Source organism: Stylophora pistillata, chromosome 12, assembly GCF_964205215.1.
Source record: "Stylophora pistillata chromosome 12, jaStyPist1.2, whole genome shotgun sequence".
In the NCBI taxonomy this organism is placed as follows: domain Eukaryota; kingdom Metazoa; phylum Cnidaria; class Anthozoa; order Scleractinia; family Pocilloporidae; genus Stylophora; species Stylophora pistillata.
The window spans coordinates 21,802,065-21,830,028 of NC_142530.1; the positions used below are offsets into that span (position 1 = coordinate 21,802,065).

A 27,964-nucleotide genomic window follows, 5' to 3' on the forward strand; every position below is an offset into this window, starting at 1 on the left:
GGTTCAAAATGAGCTGCGACTCTGAACGGATAACTAGATCAACTATCAACTTTAATCTCCGCTTTCTGTCGAGGATAGGATCATTCAATCGTCTAATGTGACCCTTAAGTGAGACATTCGGTATTTACCATTTTTTGACGAAGGATGATGCGATTGAAGTATAAATACGCGGAAAACCTTTCCCAAAGGATGTTCAAGTTACGAATTAAGAAGTTCTTCAGTGATAACTCCCGGAGAAAGCCGGGCAATTCGTATCTGCAGGACGTAGTGAAGTGAGAAACTTAACAATCATTCAAGATTTCATTTTCTTTCCTTCCTAGTTGTGACACTGGTTCTTTTAAAGAAGCTTCATCACACCCCTCACGTACCCCTTCGCCCTCACAAAACATCAAAAAAAAGTACGACATGTTAATTAATTATCGTGTTTGATCAAAAGTAACTACGAACGTAGTACAAGTTCACCACTTCATGTGGCTAATAAATACATATACAACACGTACTTTAATTTACCTTTTGATATCTACAGTATGGAAAAGTCGGTTGCAAAACTATTTCGCTGATGAGTATAAGACTGCTAGCAGGCCCACGGGAGAAGTAGTGAAGCCCGTAGGTTACGAGCCGGCCGGCGATGCTCTGTGTAAGGAATTTTTTTGAAATGGTGCAAAAAAAGGTAAGCAGTGAGTTGGTTGCATGTTAGGCTGAAAACTGAGATATCAGCTTAGACTACAAAAACTCATTTTGACTCGGATGAATATTGATTTACATGACCATAGCAAGGAATGAGGCAAAAGAGTCTAGTTCATCACCAGACGCCCTGGTGAACGCTTTGCTGAGCTTGTGAATTTCCACGACTCCGCTTTCGAACACCAGGACCTAAAAATAGGAAGACAAACAATGTAAAAGTGGAACAAGGTAAGACACAGCGCAAGGCTGTGGAAAAAAATAAAAAATAACTGACAAAGTAACGCTGCCTAACTCCTCTCTTTGCTAAATGATGTGATGCTGACGGGGTACACTGACAAACAAAGATCACCAACATTTAAAATGATAATTCACGTAGAAATCTAACTGCGTACCAATTCTGGATTTCTTCCTGGAATACCAATCCCGGATGCTGAGTAATCATTAGACAGCTCAAAACACACAACTCTGAAAGATCAACGACGAAAACAACAAAAAAACAGAAGCCGTAAAATAAGGAATTAATATATAAAACATACATAGGTAATGAAATGGGTTTTGCACGACGCAAATCTACTCTCGATTTTTTTTTAACTTCGAATTCACATAAACCGAAAACAACGACTTACACCACAGAATGATAACTTCTCTGTAACCTTTTCTTTGCATACTTTTAATCTGAAGTTGCGAATAGGGTACCTGTGTCATCGTTCATCATTCTTGGAACAGAAATTTGGTACGCATATATGATAAAACAAGGAAAAAAACCCCGCAGAAAAAAAAAAACTTCTGTACTCTTACCGTCCATGTTTGAATTTCTCAACGGCCACTGGACCTTGATCACTTAACAGTAAGTCCCTGAGAAATAAATTCCAACCATAAATAGAAAATTTCAAAGTTTAAAAAAGAACAAAATTTCTCTCTGTATCTCAACAAATTCGTTTCTTCTTTATATGATTGAGTCTAAAAAATTGTCAACGAAAAAAGACTCATAATTGTTCTAGGGATAAGGAACCCAACTCTCTTGAATCAGATGACCTCCCACCAACAGGACTAAATACCATTAAATAATTTCGACTTAAATTGAGGAATGCTACGTCACAACTTTTATCGTCAACTTTTGTTTTACTACCCTCTTCTCCTCTAACTGACACAATGTGAGATCACTATTTCCCACCAATGAGAGTTTTCACTAGAGACCGTTAGTATTTGTAACAAAAATCACGTAAAGCGCGCGCTCTGATTGGTCAATTATGTGTCCACTATTTGCCCATGAGTGTACGCTGCTGACGTGAGCAAATGTTTCCGAGTAAGCAAATGTTTCACAAGAAATTTTTTTATGTTATAAAACAAATGGTACTGAAACACCACAGCGTACACTTTTGAGTTATGATACGATTTGGGAATATATACCCGACGAATAGCTTCTAGGTATACGTGGGTCTGCTCAAAGCCTCACCAGATATGTAGGTTAGAATTTACATCCAACACATAAAATACACTGGGCCTGCTTCGAGACCACTGCACCGATATAATTCCATCCCCGTTCGTGGATGCAGACCAGCTGAATAACGGTGTTTCTATAAATACAAAAGTAGAAACGTTTGTTGATGATACCCGTTCGCTGAAGAAATTTTCCCCAAAATCTCTTAACGCTAATTTTTTCAATAGCCATAACGTAAATTTGAAAAATATGGAAAGAGTCTCGCTGTTGGGGGAGTTCCTTTATCAAAACAGTGGATAGCGCTGAAAGCCTGCTCTAATTAGCTACTCAAACTCCGAAGATCCTCTGGATTCACCTACGAGCAATTCACGCAGGATTTGTACCAAAAAAATATTGTAATCATTGCAGGAATAAATGAGTAAAAATTATCTTTTTGTGCTATATTATCTCACTGTTTTGGCCTATACGAAAATAATCAAGTCACTATATTATCTCACTGTTTTGGCCTATACGAAAATAATCAAGTCACCCCAGTGTCGGTGGCTAGCATTGGATATTAACATCGTCGCTTCGCAGCTCAGTAAATATCAACCGTTATACACCTCCACTTCGGTGACTAACTGTACAATATAGTTACGCAGACGGGAAAAAATCATGTATATACTCACGATTCTTTAAGTTAAACAGCCATAAATTCCCATCCTCTGTTCCTGCCTGTGAAAATACAGCCATAATACAACTCAACAATGATACTTCTTGACCTGATACCCCTCTCTATCTACAATTCAATTCGGCATGATTTCATAAAAAAGTACTGGGAAAAAAAAAGTTAAAAAACGCTTAAAAGACGTAAGAAGGAGCCATCATTTACGGACTACCTGTGTGGATGGTTAAAACATTAACCCACTACATAATTGTTGAAAATTCCACCTCCTAGCTCCTATTATTTGATTGATTTCTTTATAAAGAGACTCTATACACCACTTTCATAAATGGCAGCCGGATTAATATTCTTTTGTTTAAATTTAAATCAGCCTTTCTGGCCTCGTTCTCCAGTACAAAATTCAAAAGAATACATTCTCTCAAGCGAGGCCAGAAAGGCTCATTTAAATTTAAACAAAAGAATATTAATCCGGCAGCCATTTATGAAAGTGGTCAATTAGACCGTTTTATTTCGTCACTTTGTAGTGTCAGTCGTGCCTTACGTCATCGCATGCACACGTGAAACGCCTTAACCTTCCTTATCCCCACCCCCCCCTCCATGGCAACGAGCGCAGCTCAAGAGGCCTAAGTTTGATTCATTTACTCAGTTGTAACTATACTACGGAATTCTCCAAAGTCTTATGAGGAGGGCGTTATTTATTTTTGTATCTAAAGATTTACATAGTAAAACGAGTAGCTTACCAGCATACATGGCACCTGCCACGGGGAGGGATCAACAGCTGACACGTTCACCAAGTTCTCTGAAAGGAAAAAGTCACCAACTTTCAAATCGCAGCAATACTAACTCTTAGTCTGGTCTTCTTCACTGTACCGAAAGGACTACAAAGACGAGAGACGAAATTAGAGGTTCAATCAATTAGAGCTGTATAATTTGGATATATCAACAAAGTTGATAAAGTAAATTGGCCACCGTAACGATTACAAAAGCTGACGATTCGAGCGTTAGCCCTTCGTCGGAGTCAAGGCTAAAGCTCGAAACGTCAGCTTTTGTAATCGTTACGGTGGCCAATTTACCATTTCAACTTTGTTGATATATCCAAATTACTTCGTTACTCCCACCGACGCAGCCCCAAACAGTTTCTTTCGAAACTATCAGCCTTTATTCAATTAGAGCTATAGTTACCTATAGCAGGTCTGTGTGCCTTTGGAGGAGCTCGGCCCCCGTGCCTTTCACAATGAAGAATATAACCCTAACAAAGAGATAATGTTTGAAATAAGAAAAGGACATAACAAATGATCACATTCTCGTTCACTTTTTCTCGTTTTCACTTTTCCCTCCCACCTCGATTAGCTTTGTTATTTTGCTGGTAGGGATTGTTAGATACATATTTTATTTGCTAAAAATGAATAAATATTTAAATAGATTTCTTTTGTTAGGGTACTGGTCTATTTTTCAAGGAGCAATCACAAATTGATAGAGTACAGAAGTGTTCTTTTTATCACTTACCCCATCTGTGCCGACGTAAATGTGATTTGGATCATGGGGTAAAAACCTCATTATTAGAGCCTGTAAATTCATCTCGCTTCGAAAATCCCTGAAATGAAATCAAGTTTAGTATCATGCACCAAGAAAGTAATATGAAGTTGAAGTTCATTTATTTGTTTAAGCAGGTTGATTAATTTGGCAGCTGTAATAGCTGATGTGGACCTGCTGTCCTAACCCACCCATCCCACCCGAGGGGAGGACATCCATCACACAGTAATCTCGTGTGTGAGAAATTAACGTCTCCTGCCCCAACCCTGCAGGAGACGGGACCTCCATTTATGCGTCCCTATCCGAGAAGACTAGAATATCTAACCATTTCTTGATGTTATAGAAAGGTAGCAAATTCTTCTTACTTATTTTAAGACCTTAAGTGTTGGTCCGGCCGGGGCTCGAACCCTCGACCTCCCGCACTACAGTCCAGCGCTCTATCCATTGAGCTAACCGTGAGATGACCATATTCTATATGACCATATTTCATAGTTCCCTCTGCTTCATATCGTTTCATTTCTCAAAGTAAAGGCCAGCCGGTTCTTCAGAGAAACGTCAGTGAAGGGAATTGTAAGCTATTCCGTACAAGCTAAACGAGACTACACAAACAACAATAGCCGTTTACACCCTAACATCAGTATACATCTTCTCCATACTGTTCTCAATATATTTCCTATTGCGCTGATAAGGAGAATTTGTTAAACAGTCAAGAACTTCTTTGATTGGCGATCATTTGCTGTTTTCTTGTGAACTCAAAATATGATTCAGGTGTGACATTGTAAGGAGAAATTAGATGCTGGTCACCCTTAGGAATCAGGGTGTTGAGGAACATGGGGGGTGGGACTCAGGAGAAATTAGATGCTAGTCACTCTTAGGGGTCAAGGAGTTGAGGAACATGGGGGGAGGGGGTCAAGAGAAATTAGATGCTAGTCACTCTTAGGGGCGTGGCACCACAGCAACAAACCTGAATGGTGAGTGAAGAGATATTGAAGAGCTTTTGATGATCTTAATTTTTCCTCCAGGAGACAAACCTAGGAGTAACATGAAGGAATAGGAGGTAAGGAAGATTCCTTTTCACGCTGCGTTTGTCACCGAAAAAAAGACATGAAACGGTATGAGTTATCAGATACACAAAAGTGTGGTACAGCGATGAAAAAAAGGTTCATGCCCTACTCTGATTCACCACTTTTAAGAATTTCTCTCTTGCTGGCAAATAACCAGTATAACTATTATGAATTCTTTTTTTCCTGATCCAAACAAGAATTCCTGTTTAATGTTTGGTTTGTTTATTTTTGTTTTCCTTAATGTTTTTGCTTTAAGTTGCGCTTGTTTCTCAAAAAGGACTAAGACATCAAATTGAAGATTTTACACCTAAGTACAAGGGAAGTGAACCCATATAAATTTGCCACTGACCTAAGTCCGATTCTGAGCCTGCATTGTTCGCTCTGTCAAGTTCCACCACAACCTATGATTCACAAGCGCTCATTATTTAGCAAACAGTTGAGACAGTAATAAATAATAGAAAAAAAAGACAAAAATAAATAAGGAGAGAAAGAGATCGACCAATATACCATAACAATGTCATATTACCCAGAGATGAATAGCAGCATTTTCTTCTAACGACGCTAATTGAAACGATAGGCCTGACATATCATCTGCGAAAAAAAATAAATAAAAACTTGAAAATCGTTGGACTATTTGGACCACAAGGCGCGAAGAGCGCGGGTTATCAATCAAAGAGGTACGAATGAGGATCTGTCGCTTTAAGAACGGAACGAGAAGATGAACTTAGTAATTTATCTATTCTTACATCTTTATCTCCCAATCAGAGTGTGCGCTATGATTGGTCGATATCACCGTTCGGCCCGCTTAATTCAAAGGTTCGTTTGACTTGAAATAATAAATATTTTACTAACCCGGTTTTTCTCGGTCCGCACTTTAAGTTACGGTACCTTGTTTTATCTCCTCGGATTTATGGCCCGCGCACTTCATGCCTGGGCCATGAATCCGAGCAGAAAAGAGGTATTTATGCCTTGACTGAGTGTCCGAGCCGTTTGGAAAACGATTTCTAGGCACGCGGAATGGTTTCAAATAACTTGCCCACGTCTATAGCAAGACGAGTCAATTCCATATCGTTGTTTACTTAAAAGTTTAACCACAAATTTGAAGAAAATATTTTGAAACTTTCATTTGTCCACAAAAGACTACAACATTTGAAGTTGACGAGCAAGAAATTTTAGTAACAAAAAAAAAAAAAAAAAAAAGTATATGTATCAGGTTACAGCAGGCCTTACAGTAGAGCAAAGACCGCCAAAATTATCAATAAGTGCACACAGTACCTGCGAGATGTAATAAAATACAAGTAAGGAATGAGATTTTGCGAACTGTCAATGATTAATGCAAGCTAACCACTTGAGATAGCGGCACGGATCTTTTGTACCTGCATTATCTTTTACCATTACTTGATGTGCTAGCTCCTTTGAGAACGTCTGCTTGTTACAAAACTAACAAAGCTTCTCCTTTGATAAATAAGTACTTCACTTTACTAGAGCTAAATTAGTGCTCAGTTCGGTTACCTGACATCATACTTGTTCCTCCAGAAGCCCTTGCACTATTGGAATAATGAGATAATAAATAAGTTAAATAAAAAAGAGAAAGGGGAAAGTTTCTAAAGAAAATGGATGCTGCGCCAGAAAGGGAGGGGGGGGTATCACCGGCAAGATAATTTGGGTTTATCAACTGAATTGACAATATAAACTGCCACCATAAAGAGTTTCAAAAACTAATATTTCGAGCATGAGCCCTTCGTCAGAGCGATGATTGAGACAATAATTAGTCTTTCAGCTCTAGTCTCTACGGTGGCTAATTAACATTATCAACTCAGTTGATACAAAAAAATGGTCGGAAAAAAAAGTTTTACAAACCCAGAATTTTTTATCATATCCAATGATAAATATTACCGAAAAATAAATCACGTCACAAGACCTCGGGTTTCTCCAATTATTTTATCTTCATATCATGTGCATTCAAACTTGTCTGCTACAACAAAGGATGAGGAACGAGCCACGGCTTCTTATCAACAATTAACAATTCAACTTGATCTAAAATGGCCAGTTGAAGTTTAACGTAATACGAGGAATTTGAAATCGACTTTTGTTAAGTTGCACACAATTTATTACCGTTCATCGTTTGCGACAACTACTCATTTAAAAGTCAAAGAAACAGTTCATTCTTTACCTCGTAGCTGCGGAAATCTCTTGTAACAAAAGTCTGCAGTATGGAGATTACTCTTTTTAATAAGTACTCGTTATCATTTATGGGTTATAATTAACACATGTTTATTTCTATTTTCCACTAATAATGAGCGAGCACCAATCATAACAGGACGACCTAAGATTATTCTAATAACCTTGTGAGTTGTTTTAAACAAACCTGGTAGGTAATCAAGATAACTTGACCGTCTTTGTTTCTTTTTTCGGAATTTATTTTTTTTAAGGGAGACAGCCGCTTGAATCGTCGAGTTTATAAAAATCCTGCGTTTTCTCTAAAAACAATGAGACGCTACTACTTCCAGTTTAGTACACAATGAGTTAAACCACTGAAGTTCTGATCAACTTTTAAGAAGTCTTATTCACTAAACGTTTTATCAATTTTATGGAAAATTTTTCAGGTTAAATACATGTAAACGAACTTTATATCATGGATCAATGACGGAAACCTAATTTTATTGAAACTATGCGGACCGTGACATTACTCAATTCAAAAACTAATACAGTGCATAAATGCGGGCTAATCATAGACATGCTTTAGTCGGGTTTCAAACAGAGCGACCAGATCGAGTGCATTTCAACAGGGGTTTCGTTGAACCAAAATCAACGTTATCACATAGCCGATCAGTAGAAAACAAAATATCGCAAGGAGCATATGAGGATTCAAACTGAAAACAAGCAAACTGCCCCAAGCGCGGGAAAATCCCAGTGAAAAAGTCGCGTTCGGTTACAGTTTCGGATCTGATTGGTTGAGAAAGTGGCGCCGGTTTTCTTGACCAAGCACAGGGCGACATGAAGCAAAACTAATGCAATTCTGTTTTACATTCGATATACATATAAAAATTGCACAATCGTAACCAACGACGCAACACGGTTGTTTGTCATGTAAGCAGTACTCACCTGTCTCCAGGCATGACGACGGGTAGGATCGATACGACCGGACTGAGATGACTTTCATCCTTTCTCAACACTCCAGCTGAAGAAATAAGAAAATAAAACTTTTAAAAGTCTTCCTGTATAAGCCATTAGTAAAATTTCAGATATAATGCTGGAGTACCTCGATTCATACCACCCACCTGTGCTAAATGTTGGCGGCCTTAAGAAGACCTCGTTGTCTCCAACGGAGATTTTAGAAAACGAGTACATCAACGAAGACTCTCTCAAGTCCCACGCTACTACTGATCCATCCTCCTTGAAATTTAACAACAACTCTGTTAAACTTTTTTTTTTAAATTTTTTTTTTTAAGTGGATGACGCAGTGGTCTAGAGGTAAGCGAGCTGGACTTCAAATTGAGGGGGCCCGATTCGATCCCTTGGAGACTTGATGGAGACACTTCAGTACTCTCGTAGTGTATCACTTAACCCAGGAGTACAAAACGTTACAGAAAAACTGACCAGGAAAGCCAATGAAATACTGTCCGGGGATGCTCTGCGATGCACAAGCGCACCGTCGGGAGAAGGGGGGGGGGGCGGCGACGGCGGGTAGAGTGACATACCTCGTCGCTTAATGCCACAGACACCGGGATAAGCTAAGGCATTTACAGGCCACTAGAGTTGTAGACTTAACCTTTAGTGCACAACATCTTATGTTACCGTCCCGTTAATACGACCGCTTTTGATGCCTCGCATGAAATAAGAATCCTGTGACATAATTCTCTAATTGTTTTAGAAAAATTCACTAATCCTCATGTTAATTGAATTGTCATAGAAATCTTTTCCCTTGATGTGTAGTGCACTTACAAAATAGCGATGGACTGTAGTTATGCGACTGGTTGACTGGTTGACTGATGGCTGGGTCCCTCTCTACTTTTCCATTTAAATTACCGGTGTTTAATAACCTAAACCTACCAAGCCAGCGAAGGCCAAAGTCGCTTTTGAAGGACTCAAACAACAGCAGCGTGGAGCAGACTCACAGATTAAAACTCTGAGAAAGAAGAAGTACAGATCAAGCAAAAAAACGTGTCTCTTCTGTACAATCAAAGTTGAAGAAACTGAGACAACCTGGTTAACTCAGAAAAAAGTCTCGCAAAACCTTGTGAGAGTCATTAAGAGGAATTTTTATGGTGGTCTTCATATGGACAAATGCAGAGCAAAACAGAACACCCTTCATGACGCTGTTCAATAACCCTTTTTATTACACGACTCAGGCAGTCAGAGGGCCAATAACTAAAATCAACCGATCAAAATGCTCTATTGCCGGTCCAATATTCTCTAAGTATTGGACCGGGCACTGTCCCGAATGGTCCCGAATGATACCGCACTTGTGTCCCTTTGAATTTCAGTCGTATAATAAATCTTTTATTAACCAAGCTTGCTCGGGACCGTACTGGAAGAATATCGGCCCTCGGTCCGTACTGTCAAGACCTCGGGTCGATATTCTCCCAGTACGGCCCTCGCGCTTGGTTAATAAGATATATACACCCTGACGCCAGTTTACAAGTTTCAATACTGCTCTCCATATTTATCCTAAGGTAATAACAAGGAGAATCTGCTCAATAATCAAGAGTTTCTTCACCGAGGGATCCTTTCCTTGATTCTCATGAACTTAATATTTGATTCAGGGGTGATACTGTTGGGAGAAATTAGATGTTTATCCGGACTCCCATGAGTGACCAAGACAGAATTTCTCCTTACTGTATCAATACAATATCAAGCTGACAAGTGACGAGAATAGAGAAAATTGTCAATTAGGGGATTATAGGTTGATCTAATACCTTATTCTCCAAACTAACATCATAAGAACTGTATTGCAGACAGTAAGGAGAATTATGAAAGAGATCTCGAGAGTGAAAGGGTTCATATTATCAGCCTGTACGTACCTCATAAACAAATTCACACTCCGATCACATTTATAATTAACAATTATTCGCCGAAGACGAGGTGAATGTCGTCGAATAATCCCCTCGACTTCGTCTCGGGGATTACTCGACAATATTCATCGAACCTGAGGCGAATAATTGTTTTAGTATAAATTCAGAGCTGAACAACAGAGAAATTTCTAAAATCATGACATAAAGCGGTTTATATAGCGTCATATAAGGAACCGCTCGACCAATCAGATTGCGGGAAACTCTTTGCTAGGCTTTCAAATTACACTAATGTAAACTTAGGAACCTTCGTAAACCTAAATAAGCAACTAAAATGACCCAAAAACGACCGATCACGAGTTACCACTCTCAGTAACTAAAGGAAAACTTACTTTTGAGGCTCGGAGGGTTCATTAGTGTTCCAAAAACAAACAATGCCTTTTTCCTGAATACTGCGGTGAGCCTACATCAAAAGATGTTCATAATTTGCTTAGTACAATTGTAACTTATCTGACGCGTAGACTGACTTTTCAGTAAAAATGTTGGACGACCGTTGAGAACCGTCACTGGAGTAAAAGGGATGTCCATTGTAAATTCCATCGGATTTAAAGATGGATATGAACGCCACTCCAGCATTAAAAATAAACTTGGCTTGAATTTATCTTGCATAAAAGCGTGTATAAAGTTTGACGTTTCGTGAAGTTTGTCTTAGCCAAAAGCAAAAATGGCGGAAAGAAAAAAAAAAGAGACAAGGCTGTTAATAAAACTATGACTTTATATCATACTTTTACATAAACCCCGGGTGGGCTTATTGCGTGTTGATTAACGTATCACCTCTCGTTTGCTTGTTATCTCAAGTTCTTCAACACTTTTTAGAAAGTATATCTGGTATTTTCGTCAACCACTCCCCCCTACGCATTTTATTGTGTTTTTTTTTTTCCATTCCAGTTATAAAGTATGAACTTTTCCAAGCTATACGGTACATAACTCACCTTTGAAGCAGTCTTTCCCTGCTCTTTCACAGCACCATAAGCAGTGAGCAAGAAGTATGTTTGAACTGGAGATATGTGGACACATTTCACCTGTCGTCCTATTACGTAAACAACAAACGCATTTCAATTTAGTTTTTTTTATGGATGTTTTCAGTAAAACCTGCTTCTCTGTAACCAGTTCCCAGTTGGCTTGTTAGTTCAGTTGGAAGAGCACTGCACCGGTATCGCAGGGGCGACGGGTTCCACTCCCAAACACGCCTGGATTTTTTTTCAGTCTTTATTTTCACGACTGCTAACGTAGGATTCATTTCGGCGAAGATCACTCTCAACTTCGTGCAATGGTAATGTTACGTTGTGCAGTTAGAGTTAAGAGGTCAGCGGTCGATTGAGTTTGTGATGATCTCAGCGCGCTCTCTTACTGATTTCATCATTGTAAATATCTTTATACTTGTGAAGATAAATTATTTACTGCTCAACAGTGTTCATTCCCTCTGGGCGCATATACTGCGCATGACTTGCTCAGTTAGTCAAAACGTCAGTAACAGTCACTAAAAACCCACAAGACATTCATGGAAAGGGAGAAAAACTTTACACTCTAATTCTGACAATGTACAAACCTTCAAGATAGGAGTGCTTGGTAGCTAGTTGAATGAATCCGTCGCTACACGTCATGTCTTTCTTGTCTTTAAACTGAGTATTTGTCTGCCCACTACTGTTCTCTTCCAGTAAAATCAAACAAGTCTGTAAGATAACATAAAAGATATCCTTGAAATGACTAGCACCCTTACAATGAGTGTTGCTCCAAATCAACAAGAAGTTATACCGGATAATATCTTATTACCTCTGTTCCTCAGTTCTATTACAATAAATTTCAGGAGGTGGATTGTGAAAAAATTTCAGTTTTTCAATTTCTGCTCAACGTTCTTCCATTTTGTTATTGTAATTATAGTTGTTACATTCGTTGTATGTCGTCGTTTAAAGGTGCGCCGAAAATAACATTGGCTGATCTCTGTGCTCAATCCATTTATACCTAAGTACTGTGATTCAATTGCTTCTGAAAGCTTTGTAAGCGAGCGGACAGCCACTTTCTTCTTTACGCTACGTTTTGCTGAATTCTTAGCTGTCATCGCCACTATAACCATCCAAACCTTTCATTGCCAAGATCTAAATATCAGTTCTCCCATAGATTTCTAACAAATTTTGCTTTCAGAATTCAGTGTTAATCAAACGATATCCCCACTTGATATTTTTCCCTTTTCCACTCCACCGATTTTCTTGAGAAGGAATTAATACTGCGTGGGGAGAGTCTTCTTTGGTTACTCCTTATTAACGTGAAGGAATTAAGCTGCATCATCAAAGATGAATATAAATTTAAATTCCCAACCACCAGTCTGTTTTTCTTGTCGCTTACAAGAGAAAATTTAAAAGAAACATGAGTTAACCTGCGCAGCCCGTTGAAGAAATTTTGATAATCTTAAGCTGTCTATATTAGCTTTTTCTGCTAAGGTGGATAAATCTTCCCCTTGATCGTCTTCCTCGTCTGAAATCAAAGAACAAGCAGAACATAATGAGGAAAAACAATTTCATTTCATCGGTTGGGATTTCTCGTACGGGAGGAGAGGGGAGGGGTGGGGTGGGGGGGGGCTACCGGTAAGGTGTGTGTCGGGCAACGGATAATTGTGTGCGACCAGCAACATTCAACACTAGACACTGCAACTGCAAGTCAACAAATCTATTATATCACCATGGTGGATCACATGCTAATTTTGTTTCCCTGTGTTCATTAAGTCTCTGTCCCTATCACAAGAGCAGAATTTGGCTTCTTGGTGTTTGCAACCATTTCGAACCAACAGTGTATTATTAGCAAAACAGGTGTTTGATCTATCTCCATAGTTTCCCCTGTCAGTTAACTCTTTAACCCAAACAACATCAATCCAGAATCAAATATTAACATGAGAATAAAGGAGATGGTCGCAAACTCGAGAAGTTATTGACTGTTAAAAAAATTCTCCTTGTAAGCACTATAGGAAATGCACCAAGAACAGTATGATGATGTTAGGGTGTAAAAGATCAAACATTCAAACACACATCCCAGGGGCGGATCCAGGAATTTTTGATAGGGGGGGTCCAAACTTTGGTTCAGAAAGGACTGTTAGACACTTTTGAGGCAAATTACTTCTCCCCCACACCCCCACACCCCCTCCCACCAGTCGCGGTTGCAATTCCTTGGCCGCTTACCGTTTACTTGGATTCATTAATTTAAAAAAATCAGCCAGTTAAAAGTGACATACGATCCTGCGGATGTAAGAATTTCAGTCTCAAAGTTGTAAGCGTCAGGTCTGATAGGGGGAGTCCGGACCCCCCGGACCCTCCCCCCTGGATCTGCCACTGCATCCTCATCCGTTCTCTCTATTCACAGCCGATATAAGACCTGACTTACCTCCAAACCCAGCAGCATCGCTTGCTGGATTTTGTGTCCACTTTGTTCTTGTCTCGATTTCCTCAGTTTGTACCTCTTTTTCAACATTATCTTCATTGCACTGGACATACGCCTACGAAACACAACTGGAATACTTACAGTGCTGCTCGCGTGTACCGCAGCATTACGCACGTGCAATTCCCACGCACTGCAAACGCTAAACACTCGCACTGCACGTCACTACATGCACATTCGTGTAAATCAGTCGACTAGAACTCATAAAATGTATGTACTAAGACAAAGGTGCGTGTAACGCGCGTGTGTATATTACACGCCCCTAACACGCGTGGGGTGCTGCATTACACGTGAACGGTATTGTAGTGCAGCTAAGATAACTAAACATTTTTTTGTTTCAAAACCAATAAAAGGTTACAACAATGTGTAACAATTCATATCTTTACCTGTTTAGTGTCAGATCTTCCAAAGTTTTTAATGTACAGCTCATACTCGTTCAGAGGCGGCAACTCAAAAATATCAAAAACGGCAACATCGAGATCGATCAAGTGCATCAACTCCTGGTAAGGCCAAAACAAAAATGTTACAGTTTGCGCAACTTGAAAAATCATCCTTAATCATAATGAGTAAGTCTAATGTCTCATAATTCCAGTTAAACTGGAAGGTTTGCAATGTGCATCAGGCAAAATGACTACAATTATTGTCTAATAATATCATAGGTGACAAATTACTCCTTAATTTTGGCGCGAAATTTCGGCGTTAATTTTTCATTTCACTTGTGAAATTACAAAATTGCCATGGTAACATCTCTTGTATCTCGATCAGAGCCAAGATGGCGTCGAGATTTAAGACGGTGACCCTTGAAGAAGTTACGAAATTAAAAGAAGCGGCCGAAAATTATTAACAGGGACGAAGAATTCGAAAGGTATTTTTTGTGAAGAAACTAAGAAAATTACGAACTTTAACAATAATGTATGCTTAAACGAAAACTATATTCTTCTTCATGTTCTCGGTTTTCGATAGAATAAACCGGTAAAAACAATTACGGTTGTGAACGTAATTTGTCACCCACTATATTAAAAGGTAATCAAATGGTTTTCTCGTGAAATTAGGGAAATAATTTCACTTGCGTTTTAAGGCGAGGGAAATTATCAGAATTTTGACAAAACGCGCGTGAAATCATTTCCTAATTTCACTCGTCGCCATTTGATTACACGTACTAATTCCAGTTAAGAAAGGTTTGCAATGTGCATCAGGCAATATGACTAAAATTATCATGTCCAGCAGATCATATGTAATGCCATACAGGTATACAGTATCTTATTTACATTGATGATAGTTAACAATTGAGATCCACAAGAAACATTGTTTAACAGTACTGTTGATAAATGCCGTTTTTCTAAGATCGGAGTATAAACACAAAAACTTAGAGCAGTTTCTCTTACCTGTCCTCTTCTTCTTGTCCGTGAGGCAACTTGATCAGTGATTTGTTTCTGTTTGGCAGCAACAAAGTTTATCCTTCCACGGCTGGCAGTAGTGCCACGGACTTTTTCTGTGAGTATTTATGAAGCAAGAGCACTTTTAAAGCTATATTTTCGTTTATCAGTATCAATTATGCCATGGTTAGATGAGGCTTCAGGATATGAAAGCCGACAAGAATCAAAGATGAAAACAGCGGTCGCCGCAAATTTTCTTTAAAAAATTACAGCAAATTTTCGGGAGTGAACTTTCCACAGAAATCTCGGGACTCCATAAACATCTCAAGTGAATAATTAACCGAACCTTCGGACGGATCCAAACAATAAACGCCTTGAAATGTCGCGGAAATTTTGTTCGGGCAAAATTTTCTTTGAAAAGCCGGGAAAGCGTTGAAATCCGTCGACAGATGTTTCCATTACTTTTGCTCCCTAGCCATGTACAATCTTTTCTAAATTAACAAATAAACGGAGTGTTTTTATTGCTCGGTTAGTTCAACCTCACTGGAAAATTGCTGGTCGTTGTACAAGGTCAGGTCCTAGAAAAAACTTGGCAAAAACGTACATATACATCAAAGATAACTGTGGGCTTTCCAAATAAGGCAACTAGACGAATTAGGGTTGTGCTTCCCAATAATTCAGTTGAACTGTAGGATTCGATTGTAACCAGTTCAGAGCTACGATTTTCAACTAAAATGAAAGCAACTTTTCCTGACAGTTCTTTTTTTCTGTAATTGCCAAAGTTCTATTAGAAAATAGCACTTACCTTTATTTACTGGTACTGAGTGTTCCTGAAAGAAATATGAATGGTTTAATAACGGTACGAGTAATAACAAAACAACGAAAACTTTTCCAATTTTCCTCTCTTTATCCACTTGTGACTACGAATTTAAAATTTCACACTCTTTTACTCGTTTTTAACGAATATTTCACTGTCCTGGATGGTAAACGTCCATAAATCATACAAAACCTCAAGGTTGCACTAGAATCAAAACAAGGGAATGTTATCTTTTCTAAGTACTCACATATTAAAACATTTTACGACACGACAGCCGGACTTCTGCTGCAATAGCTAGCCATGAGGTAACAAGGATTAAGACTAGCTGGCACACTTCTACGTAGTGGGTAAACCTGCCCACCCCTCCAATATTTCCTTGGGCTTTCTCAACAGTTTTCCAGCACTCACTAATACTCGTGGAAGGAGAGAGATGCCGTGAGCATAGTATGTCTTGCCCAAGAACACAACACAGACGTAACGCGGGCTTGAACACTGGACACGAAACCCTGAATCTTCAGAGTTCAGCACCCTGACTGCAAGGCCGTCACCTCTCCCCCACAAGATTCAAAACCCAACCACCGCATAAAATAAAAACAAACCTTTGTCTCTTCTTTTCCTTCTCTGGATGATGTCCTTGCATCCTGGTTCTCAGCTTGTATTGCCTGTAGAAGCTGCAACACAAGGTAAACATGGTTAGAACCAAAGATGGAAAAAAAGAGAAGAAAAAGAGTCTGAACATGTACCCTGATCATCCAGATGAGAGTAAATGTACATGTAGTCCTGAGAAGGAATTTTGTACACCATAGGTATTATTGAGTGTCACTTCTAGTCACTACTACTCCCCCCCCCCCCCCAGAATTAAATTTGCCAGTACCCATTTAAACATCTGGGTGAAGAGAGACACTGTAAGAATTAAGCGTCTTGCCCAAGAGTACAACACAAGGTCCCCCCGGCCAGGGCTCAAACCCGAACCACTCGATCCGGAGTGGAGCACACTAATCATGAGGCCACCACGCCTCCCACATTTACAGTCTAAAGGTCTATACAAATAAAGAGATTCATGATTATATGAAAAGGAAGATAGTGCATAATCATACTTTGTCTAACATTGTTTTGGAAAGTGCTTGATGACCATAAAGGAATGTTATCAAAAAGTACTGTTATATATTTATTAATAATATACATGAAAAAATTTCTCAGTTCTGATTGGTTAAGATGAATGCAGTTTTCAGTTAATTCAGTGCAGAAGAGAGTTAATTCAGTGCAGAAGAGGCTTAATTCAATGCAAAGAAAGAAACAAACGAGACGCTCTGATTGGTCAGAATGATTGGTCAATGTCAAGGTCAATGTCAAGGTCAAGGTCACTTGCAGGGTTTGAATAAATTATTTTTGCACGTGATGCGCGCGCTTTTCTTCTGCGTAGTTATGAGAAGCTACCTAGTATTTTTTCATGTATATTATTAATACATAATCACATGATTTTCTCGTGCAATTTGGAATAAATAATCACCTGTAAATTTTTTCAAAGACCACAAATTACACTCGCCCTATGGGCTCATGTAATTTTGTTAGTCTTTGAAAAAATTTACTCGCGCGTATTTATTCCAAATAGCACTCGAAATCATGTGATTACCTTTACAAATATTGAGTGATTGTAAAAATATATGCAGAAAAATCTTCCTTACCTCTTGCATTCCTGCATGATCCTGAAATGAAATAACACAATCACTGTCTTACTTGTAGTGAGAATACAAACTACCGTAACTTCCGGCCCTTTACCCGCGGGTAATCTGTTGACTTTGCCCTAAACACGCGCCACTGCGGGTAATAGGGAGGTGTTTTGCATAATGCACATATTTTACATACTTTGACGTTAAAGTTGGGACTTTGAAAAGGGTTAATAATAAGTGTTAAAAGATATGCGTATTACGTAACACGCATACTTTCGTAAAGTATAAATAGATACGTGGCTCGCTTCAAGAAGTCAGAAGAGAAGGCAACCAGAACTGTAAGTAGTTTTAGTGATTTTCTTGTAACTTTTGCTATTCCTGTAGTTAGTTGTATCTGTAAAATATTGTAACGTATATATTTTCTTTCCTTTGTAGTTTGACAAAACGTAATTATACTCAGTGTTTGTTCAAAAATCTGCTTCGTCGACGTCTCTTCCGAAAGGATAAACATATATCCAATTCAGGAGGTGAGAGTTATGTGACAATTTTGAAATCTAATGGCAGTTGAATTAAAAAAAGTTCTCACCTACCTGTGTTTCCGCCTCTCAGATGAATTTTATCGTATTAGAGTGCCACAAAGCGGCACGAAAACATTATTACAAACCTTAGAAGGTCTGCATAATTTGACAGCAGAGAGTTTACTTATAGCAAATTAAGTAAACTACTGGTGGTTTTCATAATTTTTTTTCAGGATACAAAATGCTCAACATCACTGATCCCAAATTTAACCCTTTAACTTCCATGAGAGACTAAGACAGAATTTCTCCTTACAACAATTATCAATATCATACTAAGCACACAGGTGATGAGAATTAAGAAAAATATCAATTAGGGTTTACAAGGCCCGGTTCAGACGCTGAACTTTTCATAAGCCGAACTCAATTCGAATTTGGACCGAACCAACTTAACAAAAGTGCGCCTTTTGATTCAGACGCCGTTCTTTTTTGCCGTTCCAAACGCTGTTATAGTAAAACCAGTCAAACTGATTGCAAAATACACTATCATAATTTATGCATTAGGATCGGCACATGAAAAGTACGGCGTCTGAATCAAAGCTGTTCTAAAGTCATTCCATATGCGAAATTCTCGGCCAAGCCAGGCGGGAAGAACGGGTGAGCCGTTCCAAATTGATTCAGGCGCCGATCTTTTCGTGTACTCAATTCAAGGAATTAGGTTCGGCTCATGAAAAGATTGGTATCTGAACCGAGCCAAAGTTGATCCCCTAACAAATTCTCCAAACTCGCACCATAGGAATCTTATGGCAGACAGTAAGGAGAATTAGTAATGAGATCGTTAAGGATAGTGACATGTGGGGCCTTTAATCTCTTGTTTGCTTGGGTGTGGCTTTCCTTAAGCTCATTCAAAATCAAGGGGCAAGGGGGGGGTGACGGTGGGTTGATTTTAGATGATAGGAGAGGTGCTTGGGTACTTATTTGAAGGAGGGTTAAAATAAGCCATTTCTGAATTACTTTTGGACGCTTTTTCAAAAACAAAGCCTGGTGCTCAACCATTTTGTATGAAAATGAATTTAATTTGTTTGTGAATGAAAAATGATAATCATAATAAAGGATGAGCACTAACTGAGCTTTAAAAAAGAGGCTATAGGTAATTTAGAAATGGGCTATCAAATCACGAGAGTTAATTGTGGTTTATTGCATGGAATCAAATCTTCACATCACGTACCTGCACATCAAGACTTGCTTCTTCATTGTCTTCCTCATCATCTACATCATCTTCAAAGTCATCATCATAATCCTTGACAAAGATTACCAATGTCAATATCATTTTTACTAACAAAAACTTTGAAAATCAAAATTCTTTGGAAAGCCTCATAAAAAATTTATTCTCTTAAATTGACTGTTAGAAACAGTTCACTGTCATCAAAGAGGTGTTCATATCAAGATCTCTTTCTGCAAACATGGACTGGTTCTGTAGCATTACCTTAGCCTGCTTTCCTTAACAGAAATCTACTTTTTAATCAGTTTTGATTTCAGAACCTTTGCAACATTGAAAATACACTGTAAAGGTAACCTATATGACTTGACTCTGACAACACACTCATATAACAGTTATATGTACAGATCTGCTCTAGAGGAACCTTACTTACTCAAACTTGATTAATACAAAATTCCTTCAAGTAGTGAGTGCAGCAGATCTAAATATTACACAGCAATCTGTGTAACATCATACATGTACATTCAATTTTGCACTCCTCAATTTGACCCTTCAACTCTTTATAGTGACCAAAACCTAGTTTCTCCTCACAATATAAGCAATTCGTGCGATGTCAGTTTTCAAGTGCAATTCAACACAAAATTCCCAAGTCAGGTAATGTATTTTCCTTGAACCACATAAGAGAGTAAAAATAAGAAAAAGAGAAAACTGCAATACTATTGTTTGTTTTTATCATGAGCGTGCACTCTAGAAAGCCATTTTTAAGTCAAGAAGAACCTCCTGCTCATTTTAAAAATTGCTTTTGTTTGTTTTTGGCTCTTCAAAAGGTGATAATGGCTTTGAAAACATTCTAAAATGACATTGTAGAAAAACTTTCTTGCAGTTGCATTGTTACAATTTGATGATAGTTGTGATGCTTGTGTAGATGTGAAACAATATCACTTAGCCTCCTTTTCAACTTGCAATTCCATGCTAAATATCTCACTTCATTAGCCAATCAAAATGTGAGACTTCATTCAATGATGCAATTCTACACCTGAACCACACATTAAGATCACTAGAATAAAGAAAGAGATCACCAATGAAAGACAACTTCTTCTTCTCAGCAATTCTGAAACATTGCTGCTAATCCCTGGGGTGACACAGAAGACTTTTGGCAATCGAGCCTTTTTCCATGCTGGACCAACAGTATGGAATGCCTTGCCAACTAGTCTTAGAAACCGTAAGAACATTGACTCTTTTAAAGTATAGTTGAAGACTTATCTTTTTAAGAAAGCTTTTAATTTGTAATTTTATATTCTTATTACTAGTATTATTTAAGCTATCTAGCTTTAGATACTATATGACCTTTGACTTTTTTAAAGTACAGTAAGTTGAAGACTTATCTTTCTACTTAAGAATGCTTTTAATATTGCACAGCACTTTAGAATATTTTAATAGTTAAAGCGCTATATTAAATGTAATAAATTATTATAAATTGTTATTATTATTCAGAAAATGTATAGATAACAGCATGGAGAATACACAGACTGACCTTAGGGTATAAAGGGTCAAACTGAAGATAACAGAAACACTTTTGAAAAATGTCTTTCAAAATAAAAAAATTTGTTTTTTCACTTAAATTATCACGACATACCTCAAAGTCATCATCATAGTTATATCCATCATTTTCTTCCTCGTGGACTTCCTCGACTGTACCACCAGAAGGCGATCTTTGCAAAGATGTCTTTTGCTGTTGTTCAACATCTTCGTCAATGGTATCCTTGAGATGCGAAAAAAAAGTGTCAAGACTTTTTTTAAGTCACCACAACAATAATATCACTATCCACACATTTAAACTTATTCAACATCAGTAAGCTATTCACGTTTCAAACTAGATTACAAGATCTTTACAAATAGAAAAGTTTAACAGGTTATTAAGTGCCTTATCTATGCCAACAAGAATACTACACAAAAGCAAACGTAAAGGAACTCATTGCATGTAAATGCAAAAAATAAAAAAGCAGATTTGCTAGAGCCATGAACTGAGCATAAAAGCAATGAATAATATTCCCAGCTGATGGCACAAATACAAGGGTCATATTCTTTGCATTTCATAAATTCCCATGGCATACTATAATCTTTCAAAGACCTTTTGAATGTTTTCCATGACCTTTGATGGAGAAGTTGGTTTAAACAGAATTTGAAAATGAAAATGTAAAGCAGGTTTTTCTTTGTTGTTCTCAAAAACAATGAGTTATAAAAGGAATATTGAGTTAATAGAAATAAACTCTACAGTTGCTGACTCACTGCTTCTTCCACTGTATCTGATCTAAACTTTGGAGGACTCCTCTTTAATTCCTGCTGACAAAGGACAAACATTAAAAGCTAGTAGCTCATTGGTGGGGGAAGGGGACGGGGATGAGTGATGAGGGAGAAGAAGACAGGAGGTAAAAAATCTCTTGCTTTTATTACCCATCTCAGGTCCCAAATCCTTCTCCTCTTACTCCCACTTCTCTCTATTACAGAGCATTGGTCAATGAATGATAACAATTGTCAAAGGTCTTTGGATTATTTCTTAAATTGGTGAGAAAATATTAGGAAACTCTAATAAAATACCTCTTCCTGTTTTAATGCTTCAATCATTTCTTTCTCTCTTCTCTTAATTTTGTCCTCTTTTTCTCTACTGCTAGAGTCCTAACAAAATGAAAGAGTACATGAGCATTTTAGAAAGATTGAATGTTACTAATTTGCTGTTTAAGAGCAAAAGGACACCAATTTGCTCACTACCCAACAAACAAACAAAGGAAGGTAACCATAAAGCACAAATCTCAGGGATTTGAGAGACTACACCCATTCACTGACCTCATTCTTTGACCGCTCTTTTGTTCTATCAAGATCTCTGCTTTCCTTTTCCCGTCTATCACTTCTCTTCCTTTCATCCTTATCAGAATCTCTATTTTCTTTATCCAACCTGTCTTTTTCTTTCTCTTTTCGTCGTTCCCTGTCTCTGTCCCTATCTTTATCATCTTTCCTCCCCTCTCTCCTTCCATCCCCATCTCTGCTTCTTTCCATTTCACCCCTCCTTTCCTTTTCCTTTTCTTTTCTTCGATCCCTGTATTTGTCCTCATTACTTTTCTCTTTCCTCCTTTCCCGACTTCTGTCACGTTCACCATGTCGTTCCCTGCCCTCATGCTTCCTCTCATCATCTTTCATCATCCTCATTGTCGTCTCGACTACTGTATCTCTCTCTCTTCTTTCCTTTTCTTTTCGCCTTTCCCTACCTCTGTCATGTTCTTTAGATCTCCCATCTTTTGACCTTTCTGCATGTCTACCTCTTTCTTCAGTTCGTCTTTCTCCACCTTTCAACCTGTCTTTATCTTTGTCATGATCATCTCCTTTGTCCCTTGATCTCTCATGATCTCTACCCTCATCTCTTTTTCTCCTGTCTCGATCCCCTTCTCTTTCCCGATCCTTATCTTTTGTGTGCTCTCTGTCTTTTTCCCGATCCCTGTCCCTCTCCCGACCCCTGTCTTTTTCTCTATCTTTGTCTCTGTCTCTTTCTCGCTCTTTGCCTCTGTCTCGTTCTTTGCCTCTATCTCGTTCTTTGTCTCTATCACGATCTTTCTCTCTGTCACGATCTCTCTCTTTTTCTCGCTCTTTGTCTCTCCCTCTATCTTTATCTTTATCTCTATCCCTATCCCTGTCCCTGTCTGTTTTCCTGTGATCCCCATTGGCTAGTTCATCATGACCTCTTCGCTTCCTATCATCATCCTTATCCTATCAAAGAAGCAAAGTAGTTTCACTGTCAACATACAATATACAAAACTGTGTTATAATAAGACCAGGTATCATTATTACAGTATTTATTATCAAAGAAATACTTCAATATTCACTTATCACACAATAAAATCTGTTGAGACAATATGACATTAAAATTAACCTATTTTAAAAGTTGCCAACTAAATATTGAGACCAATGTACATGGGTAAACAGCTAAGTTAGACCTCTGTGTGGGGATTACAAAGTGAAAGATTCAATTCTTGTCAAATTTTTTCAGGCTTCATTTATAACTTGTTTCAATAAGATCAAATAGAGGTTAATTTGTATTTTCCTTTTTTCCAAATAAACAATCAAAATTGTTAAATAATGATAATTTGAAATCAATTTAACCTAAATTCCATTTTCATCGACAAAAATTCCATCTACCTTTCGTTCTCTTTTGTCCTCAGACCTACGACTTGTGGACTGTTCTTTGGATTTTCTGCTTTCATCTTTGGACTTTCCTCTGTCATCCTAAAAAATGAAATAATTTTATCAAAAAATAAGGCTTAAGGAACTGTTAAAAATTAGAATGGTGAGAGCTGTTTTTTCACCTTGTCATGAGCATGGGACAAAGGAAAAATTCTAGGTCCCCATGAGGAATCAAGCCTCATACTGTTAGATTCCCTGCTCCAATGCTCTTCTACCGAGCCCCAAAGACTCTACGGTAAGCAAGCTATTATAAAGTTCATATATTGCACGAGTCCTGCACACTGCTAGGATCAGTAATGTTGATGGCATCAAAACATCTTTTGCTGTTTCTTCACCAAGCCTAAAAATTTACCATCTATCTCATTCTGTTTATAGTGACAATGATATTTTATAGAACACAACTGACTGTTGTCACCTGTTTCATTTTCACTGGTAACTGGTCTTTGAAATCAAAACTAAGGGAGATTGACATTGAGCATAGGAGCTTCACATGAAAGAATTTAAGCACAATGAAAAGTATTTAAAGGATAATGAACAGAATAGCCTCCATTTGGCACAAGGATATACTTGAATATTTTTCCTCGGACATTATCTGTTCCTTGAAACTTTCACTTTTCCTCTAGCTTCTTTCTCACAAAACTGTTCACATCTGAGAACAAATAATGTTTCCAGACAAATATTTGAGCACATTTTTTTGCCAAATGGATGCTACTGTTAATATATTTCACAATTATTCATATCAGTGCTGGTGGCTGGTAGTGAACATTTACCAAGCCTTTACCCAAAACTTTGCTAATATCCACCACTACCAGCGACCAACACTGAGGTGGATAGTTGTTTTAGTATATACTAAAACAATGAGATATTATAGCACAAAAAGATGATTTTAACTACTTCCTTCCTACAGCAATTACAACGTTTTCTGGTAGGAGTTTCTCAGAGGTGAGTTGTAACGGATATATTCAGAGTTTAAGTAGCCAATCAAAAATGCGCCTTTATCACTATCCCCCTGTCTTAGTATTGTAATATCATAGGTGACAAATTACTCCTTAATTTTGGCGCGAAATTTCAGCGTTAATTTTTAATTTCACATGTGAAATTACAAAATTGCCATGGTAACATCTCTTGTATCTCGATCAGAGCCAAGATGGCGTCGAGATTTAAGACGGTGATCAACCCTTGAAGAAGTTATGAAATTAAAAGAAGCGGCTGAAAATTATTAAGAGGCATGAAGAATTTGAAAGGTATTTTTTGTGAAGAAACTCAGAAAATTACGAACTTTAACAATAATGTATGCTTTCAACGAAAATGAAATGAAATGAAAACTATATTCTTCTTCATGTTCTCGGTTTTCGATAGAATAAACCAGTGAAAACAATTATGGTTGTGAATGTAATTTGTCACCCAAGATATTAAAAGGTAATCAAATGGTTTTCTCGTGAAATTAGGAAATAATTTCACTTACATTTTGTCAAAATTCTGAAAATTTCCCTCACCTAAAGGCCCGGGAAATTATCAGAATTTTGACAAAACGCGCATGAAATTATTTCCTAATATCACTCGTCACCATTTGATTACACATACTAATACTTATAAAGACTGAATACCAGATATAAAATACAAACTTCAAGGGTGGTCACACTTGGAATTTCAAAAAGATTTCGTCATTGATTCCCTGTGACCTTTTAAATAATGTGACATGAGGTCCAATTATTAAAACCACCATGATACATTCCTGACCTTCAAGGCTTTCTTTAAATCAGATTCTTTCCATGTATCCTCCTTGCTTCGATCCTACGAAGTAAAACTTGAATTTTGCAATTGGATTTGGACTAATTTGTACAAAGTCCAATGTCTGCTAATATTGTTATTGCAGCAGGACAACTTCACCTCATTTGTTAGTTAATGTTGCTGAAGATTACATAGAAAAGGTCACACCAGTGTTGCAAGGTTCATGTATACAGTAAAAACCTGCATACAAGAACATGTGGATTAAGAACACCCAGGCTGAAATTTGGTAAAAAAAGAGCATAAGAACACATTCAGCCTGAAAATTGAAAATTGTTCTTATATATATAAACTCTTCCCTTTTCAGTTTAATAGAACAAACAGTGTCTGTAGCTTTGCTGTGGTATTGCACTAAGATCTCTGTATAAATGCTAGTAATTTCAATTGCTGTGTATAGCAAATGTACAACAACTGTATTTGGAATTAATTTCCTCTTAAAGTTATGTATTTTATCATAGTTAGTAAATCCCTTACATTTTTTTAGAAGTAAAAAATTAAACACTTGAGAACACTTTCAGGCTGATTTCACCTAAAATACCCAAAATATAAGAACCCACTCAGCCTGAACCCCAAAAATGGGTGTTCTTGTATGCAGGTTTTTACTGTATGTGTTATTGACCAAGCCTGAGGTCAAGATGGCGGTATATTGGTCGAGTTGTTTTCTTTTTTTTACATTTTTTATGGACCAAAACAAAGTCAAGGCCTATAAAACCTCAACAACAAAAAAGAGAACGAGGCTTATATCCAGCAATCTTGACTGAACAAGCATAGTCAATAAAGGATTTGATATATAGCAAAAATTTGTCAATATAATAAGAATCAAGAATAACTTGTTTATTTCAAGAGCCACAAAAGACATCCAACTGTGTTTGTAGCACAATAAACCCATGAGGGTCATTTATATCTTCTTTGTTTGGACTATCTTCTGCTGCTTTTTGCAACTTCATTGCCAACATTGCATAAAAGTTATGAACTTTGTAAGTCTGCTCCACACATTTGTTTTCTTGCGAGTGATCAAAGTAGGCAACCCCGAGCAGGCAAGATGGGGCCATCCTGCTCGCTCAGGTTTAATTAGAATAAAAGGATTCCCTTCATATTGCACTAGCATACTTGGTTGTAAAATGATATAAATTATTATACAGCTTGCAGCAACTGCAGGCAAGATGAAGTGAATCCTGTGTTCTAATTGGCTACCTGAGTGGGCAATATAGGCCCATCTTGCCTGACCAAGGTGGCCTGCCTTGATCCCACACAAGAGAGAGATTGCGTGGAGTGGAATGACAAAGTTCATCATTTTTGGACAATGATAGCAATGGAGTCACAAAAAGTGAAGAACAAAGAAAACAGAGAAAACATCAAACAGCCCTACAAAGACAATTCAGTTTCTTTGCCAGCTCTCAAAATAAAACAAGTCATTCTTGATTCTTATCATGTCGAAAAAAGTTTTGCGCTACATAACAAATCCTTTATTGACCAAGCCTGTTTGGTCAAGAAGGCTGGATATTAGCCTCATTCTTTTTTTCGTGTTTTTATGAACCTCACCTTCCTCCTGGTCAATAAAAATGCAATAAAAGAAAAGAACTCGGCAAATATCCAGTCATCTTGACCTCGCACTTGGTCAATAACGAATATTGACTACTTCCTTCTCTCCACAAAATTTACATGTAACATTGTTGTAAAAGTATATTTTAAAGTCATTGCAGATAAGAGATGTAAACTTTCACAGACCTGCAGATAATACCATGTTTCGAAACATTCAGTCCCAAATATATCGAAATTAGAGCTTATACCTATCTCGTCGAATTTTAAAGATAATTAATAACAGATCAAATGAACAAACTGTATAATTAATTTGAACATTAGTCGTTCACAAAATCATTTTTTATAAAATGGAAAAGCCTGAAGCATCTGTAATGAAACAGCAAAACTGAATCTAATTCGTTAGCAAAAAGCTGTTCAGCTGATCGAACCCAAAAATATGCAAGAAGAGCTTGGATAATATTTTTGAAAAAAAGATCGGTAGAGCCCGAGAATACGCTTAGACTTGAAAACGGAGATAGAGTTTAGTTCACGGTCCTTTACGGAAACAGTTTATGGCTGGGGAAAGAATCATGGCGACAGACCATATCTTCAGGTTTTATCAAGGAAAAGTCGTATCCGGCTAGTTAAGCAAAATATGACAACTGCAAAAATAAATTAAAACTCTGTCTCAATCGTAGCAACAAATACAGGCAAACTGTGAAGAAACCATAAAAAATATTACCTTCCCAGATGGCATTCTTTGATCATCTCTGGCTGTCTTGCGACAAAAATCGAAGGACCCCCTCTGAAACGATGAAAACCTCAGCCGAAATTTACTATTCAGACTCCATAGTTACTAAGTACACTTTCCGCCATTACTGTTGTAGAAATGTATATCCGGGACTTTGAAAGAAAGAGTTGTGTCCAGTTTCTTTGGTGTT

The 27,964-nt window shown here is 37.7% G+C and overlaps 1 protein-coding gene across 5 annotated transcripts; it reads right to left on the bottom strand.

The window, feature by feature from the left end:
- Window positions 1-403: 403 nt before the first annotated feature.
- Window positions 404-27,926, bottom strand: LOC111341451 (cytoplasmic dynein 2 intermediate chain 1). Of its 5 annotated transcripts, none has more exons than XM_088740177.1 (34): window positions 27,766-27,926; window positions 25,455-25,508; window positions 23,670-23,756; window positions 22,326-23,240; window positions 22,080-22,157; window positions 21,771-21,824; window positions 21,118-21,243; window positions 19,491-19,562; window positions 17,763-17,783; window positions 16,677-16,748; window positions 16,066-16,090; window positions 15,270-15,376; window positions 14,271-14,384; window positions 13,831-13,942; window positions 12,833-12,930; window positions 12,008-12,131; window positions 11,391-11,488; window positions 10,791-10,861; window positions 9,440-9,515; window positions 8,668-8,782; window positions 8,492-8,567; window positions 7,560-7,592; window positions 6,899-6,933; window positions 5,913-5,977; window positions 5,736-5,787; window positions 5,287-5,353; window positions 4,296-4,383; window positions 3,972-4,038; window positions 3,530-3,588; window positions 2,794-2,839; window positions 2,141-2,261; window positions 1,483-1,539; window positions 1,077-1,149; window positions 404-873 (listed from the first exon to the last, which is right to left on the bottom strand). In XM_088740177.1, the coding sequence occupies exons 1-34, from the start codon at window positions 27,778-27,780 to the stop codon at window positions 760-762; spliced, it is 3,387 nt and encodes a 1,128-aa protein (XP_088596303.1). In that variant the 5' UTR covers window positions 27,781-27,926; the 3' UTR covers window positions 404-759. The 5 variants fall into 5 exon arrangements, with proteins under 5 accessions (XP_088596303.1, XP_088596304.1, XP_088596306.1 ...); XM_088740178.1 differs by having other exon boundaries at window positions 21,771-21,821; window positions 27,766-27,925; XM_088740180.1 differs by lacking the exon at window positions 25,455-25,508.
- Between the last annotated feature and the right edge of the window lie 38 nt (window positions 27,927-27,964).

Bases quoted from the DNA above. Each gene is read 5' to 3' on its own strand.
- LOC111341451 (XM_088740177.1), bottom strand. The intron at 21,244-21,770 runs GTGAGTCAGCAA...TCGCATCTCAAG, and splicing joins CAGATACAGTGGAAGAAGCA to GATACCATTGACGAAGATGT. The intron at 2,262-2,793 runs GTGAGTATATAC...TTGTATTTATAG, and splicing joins GCTGTTTAACTTAAAGAATC to AAACACCGTTATTCAGCTGG.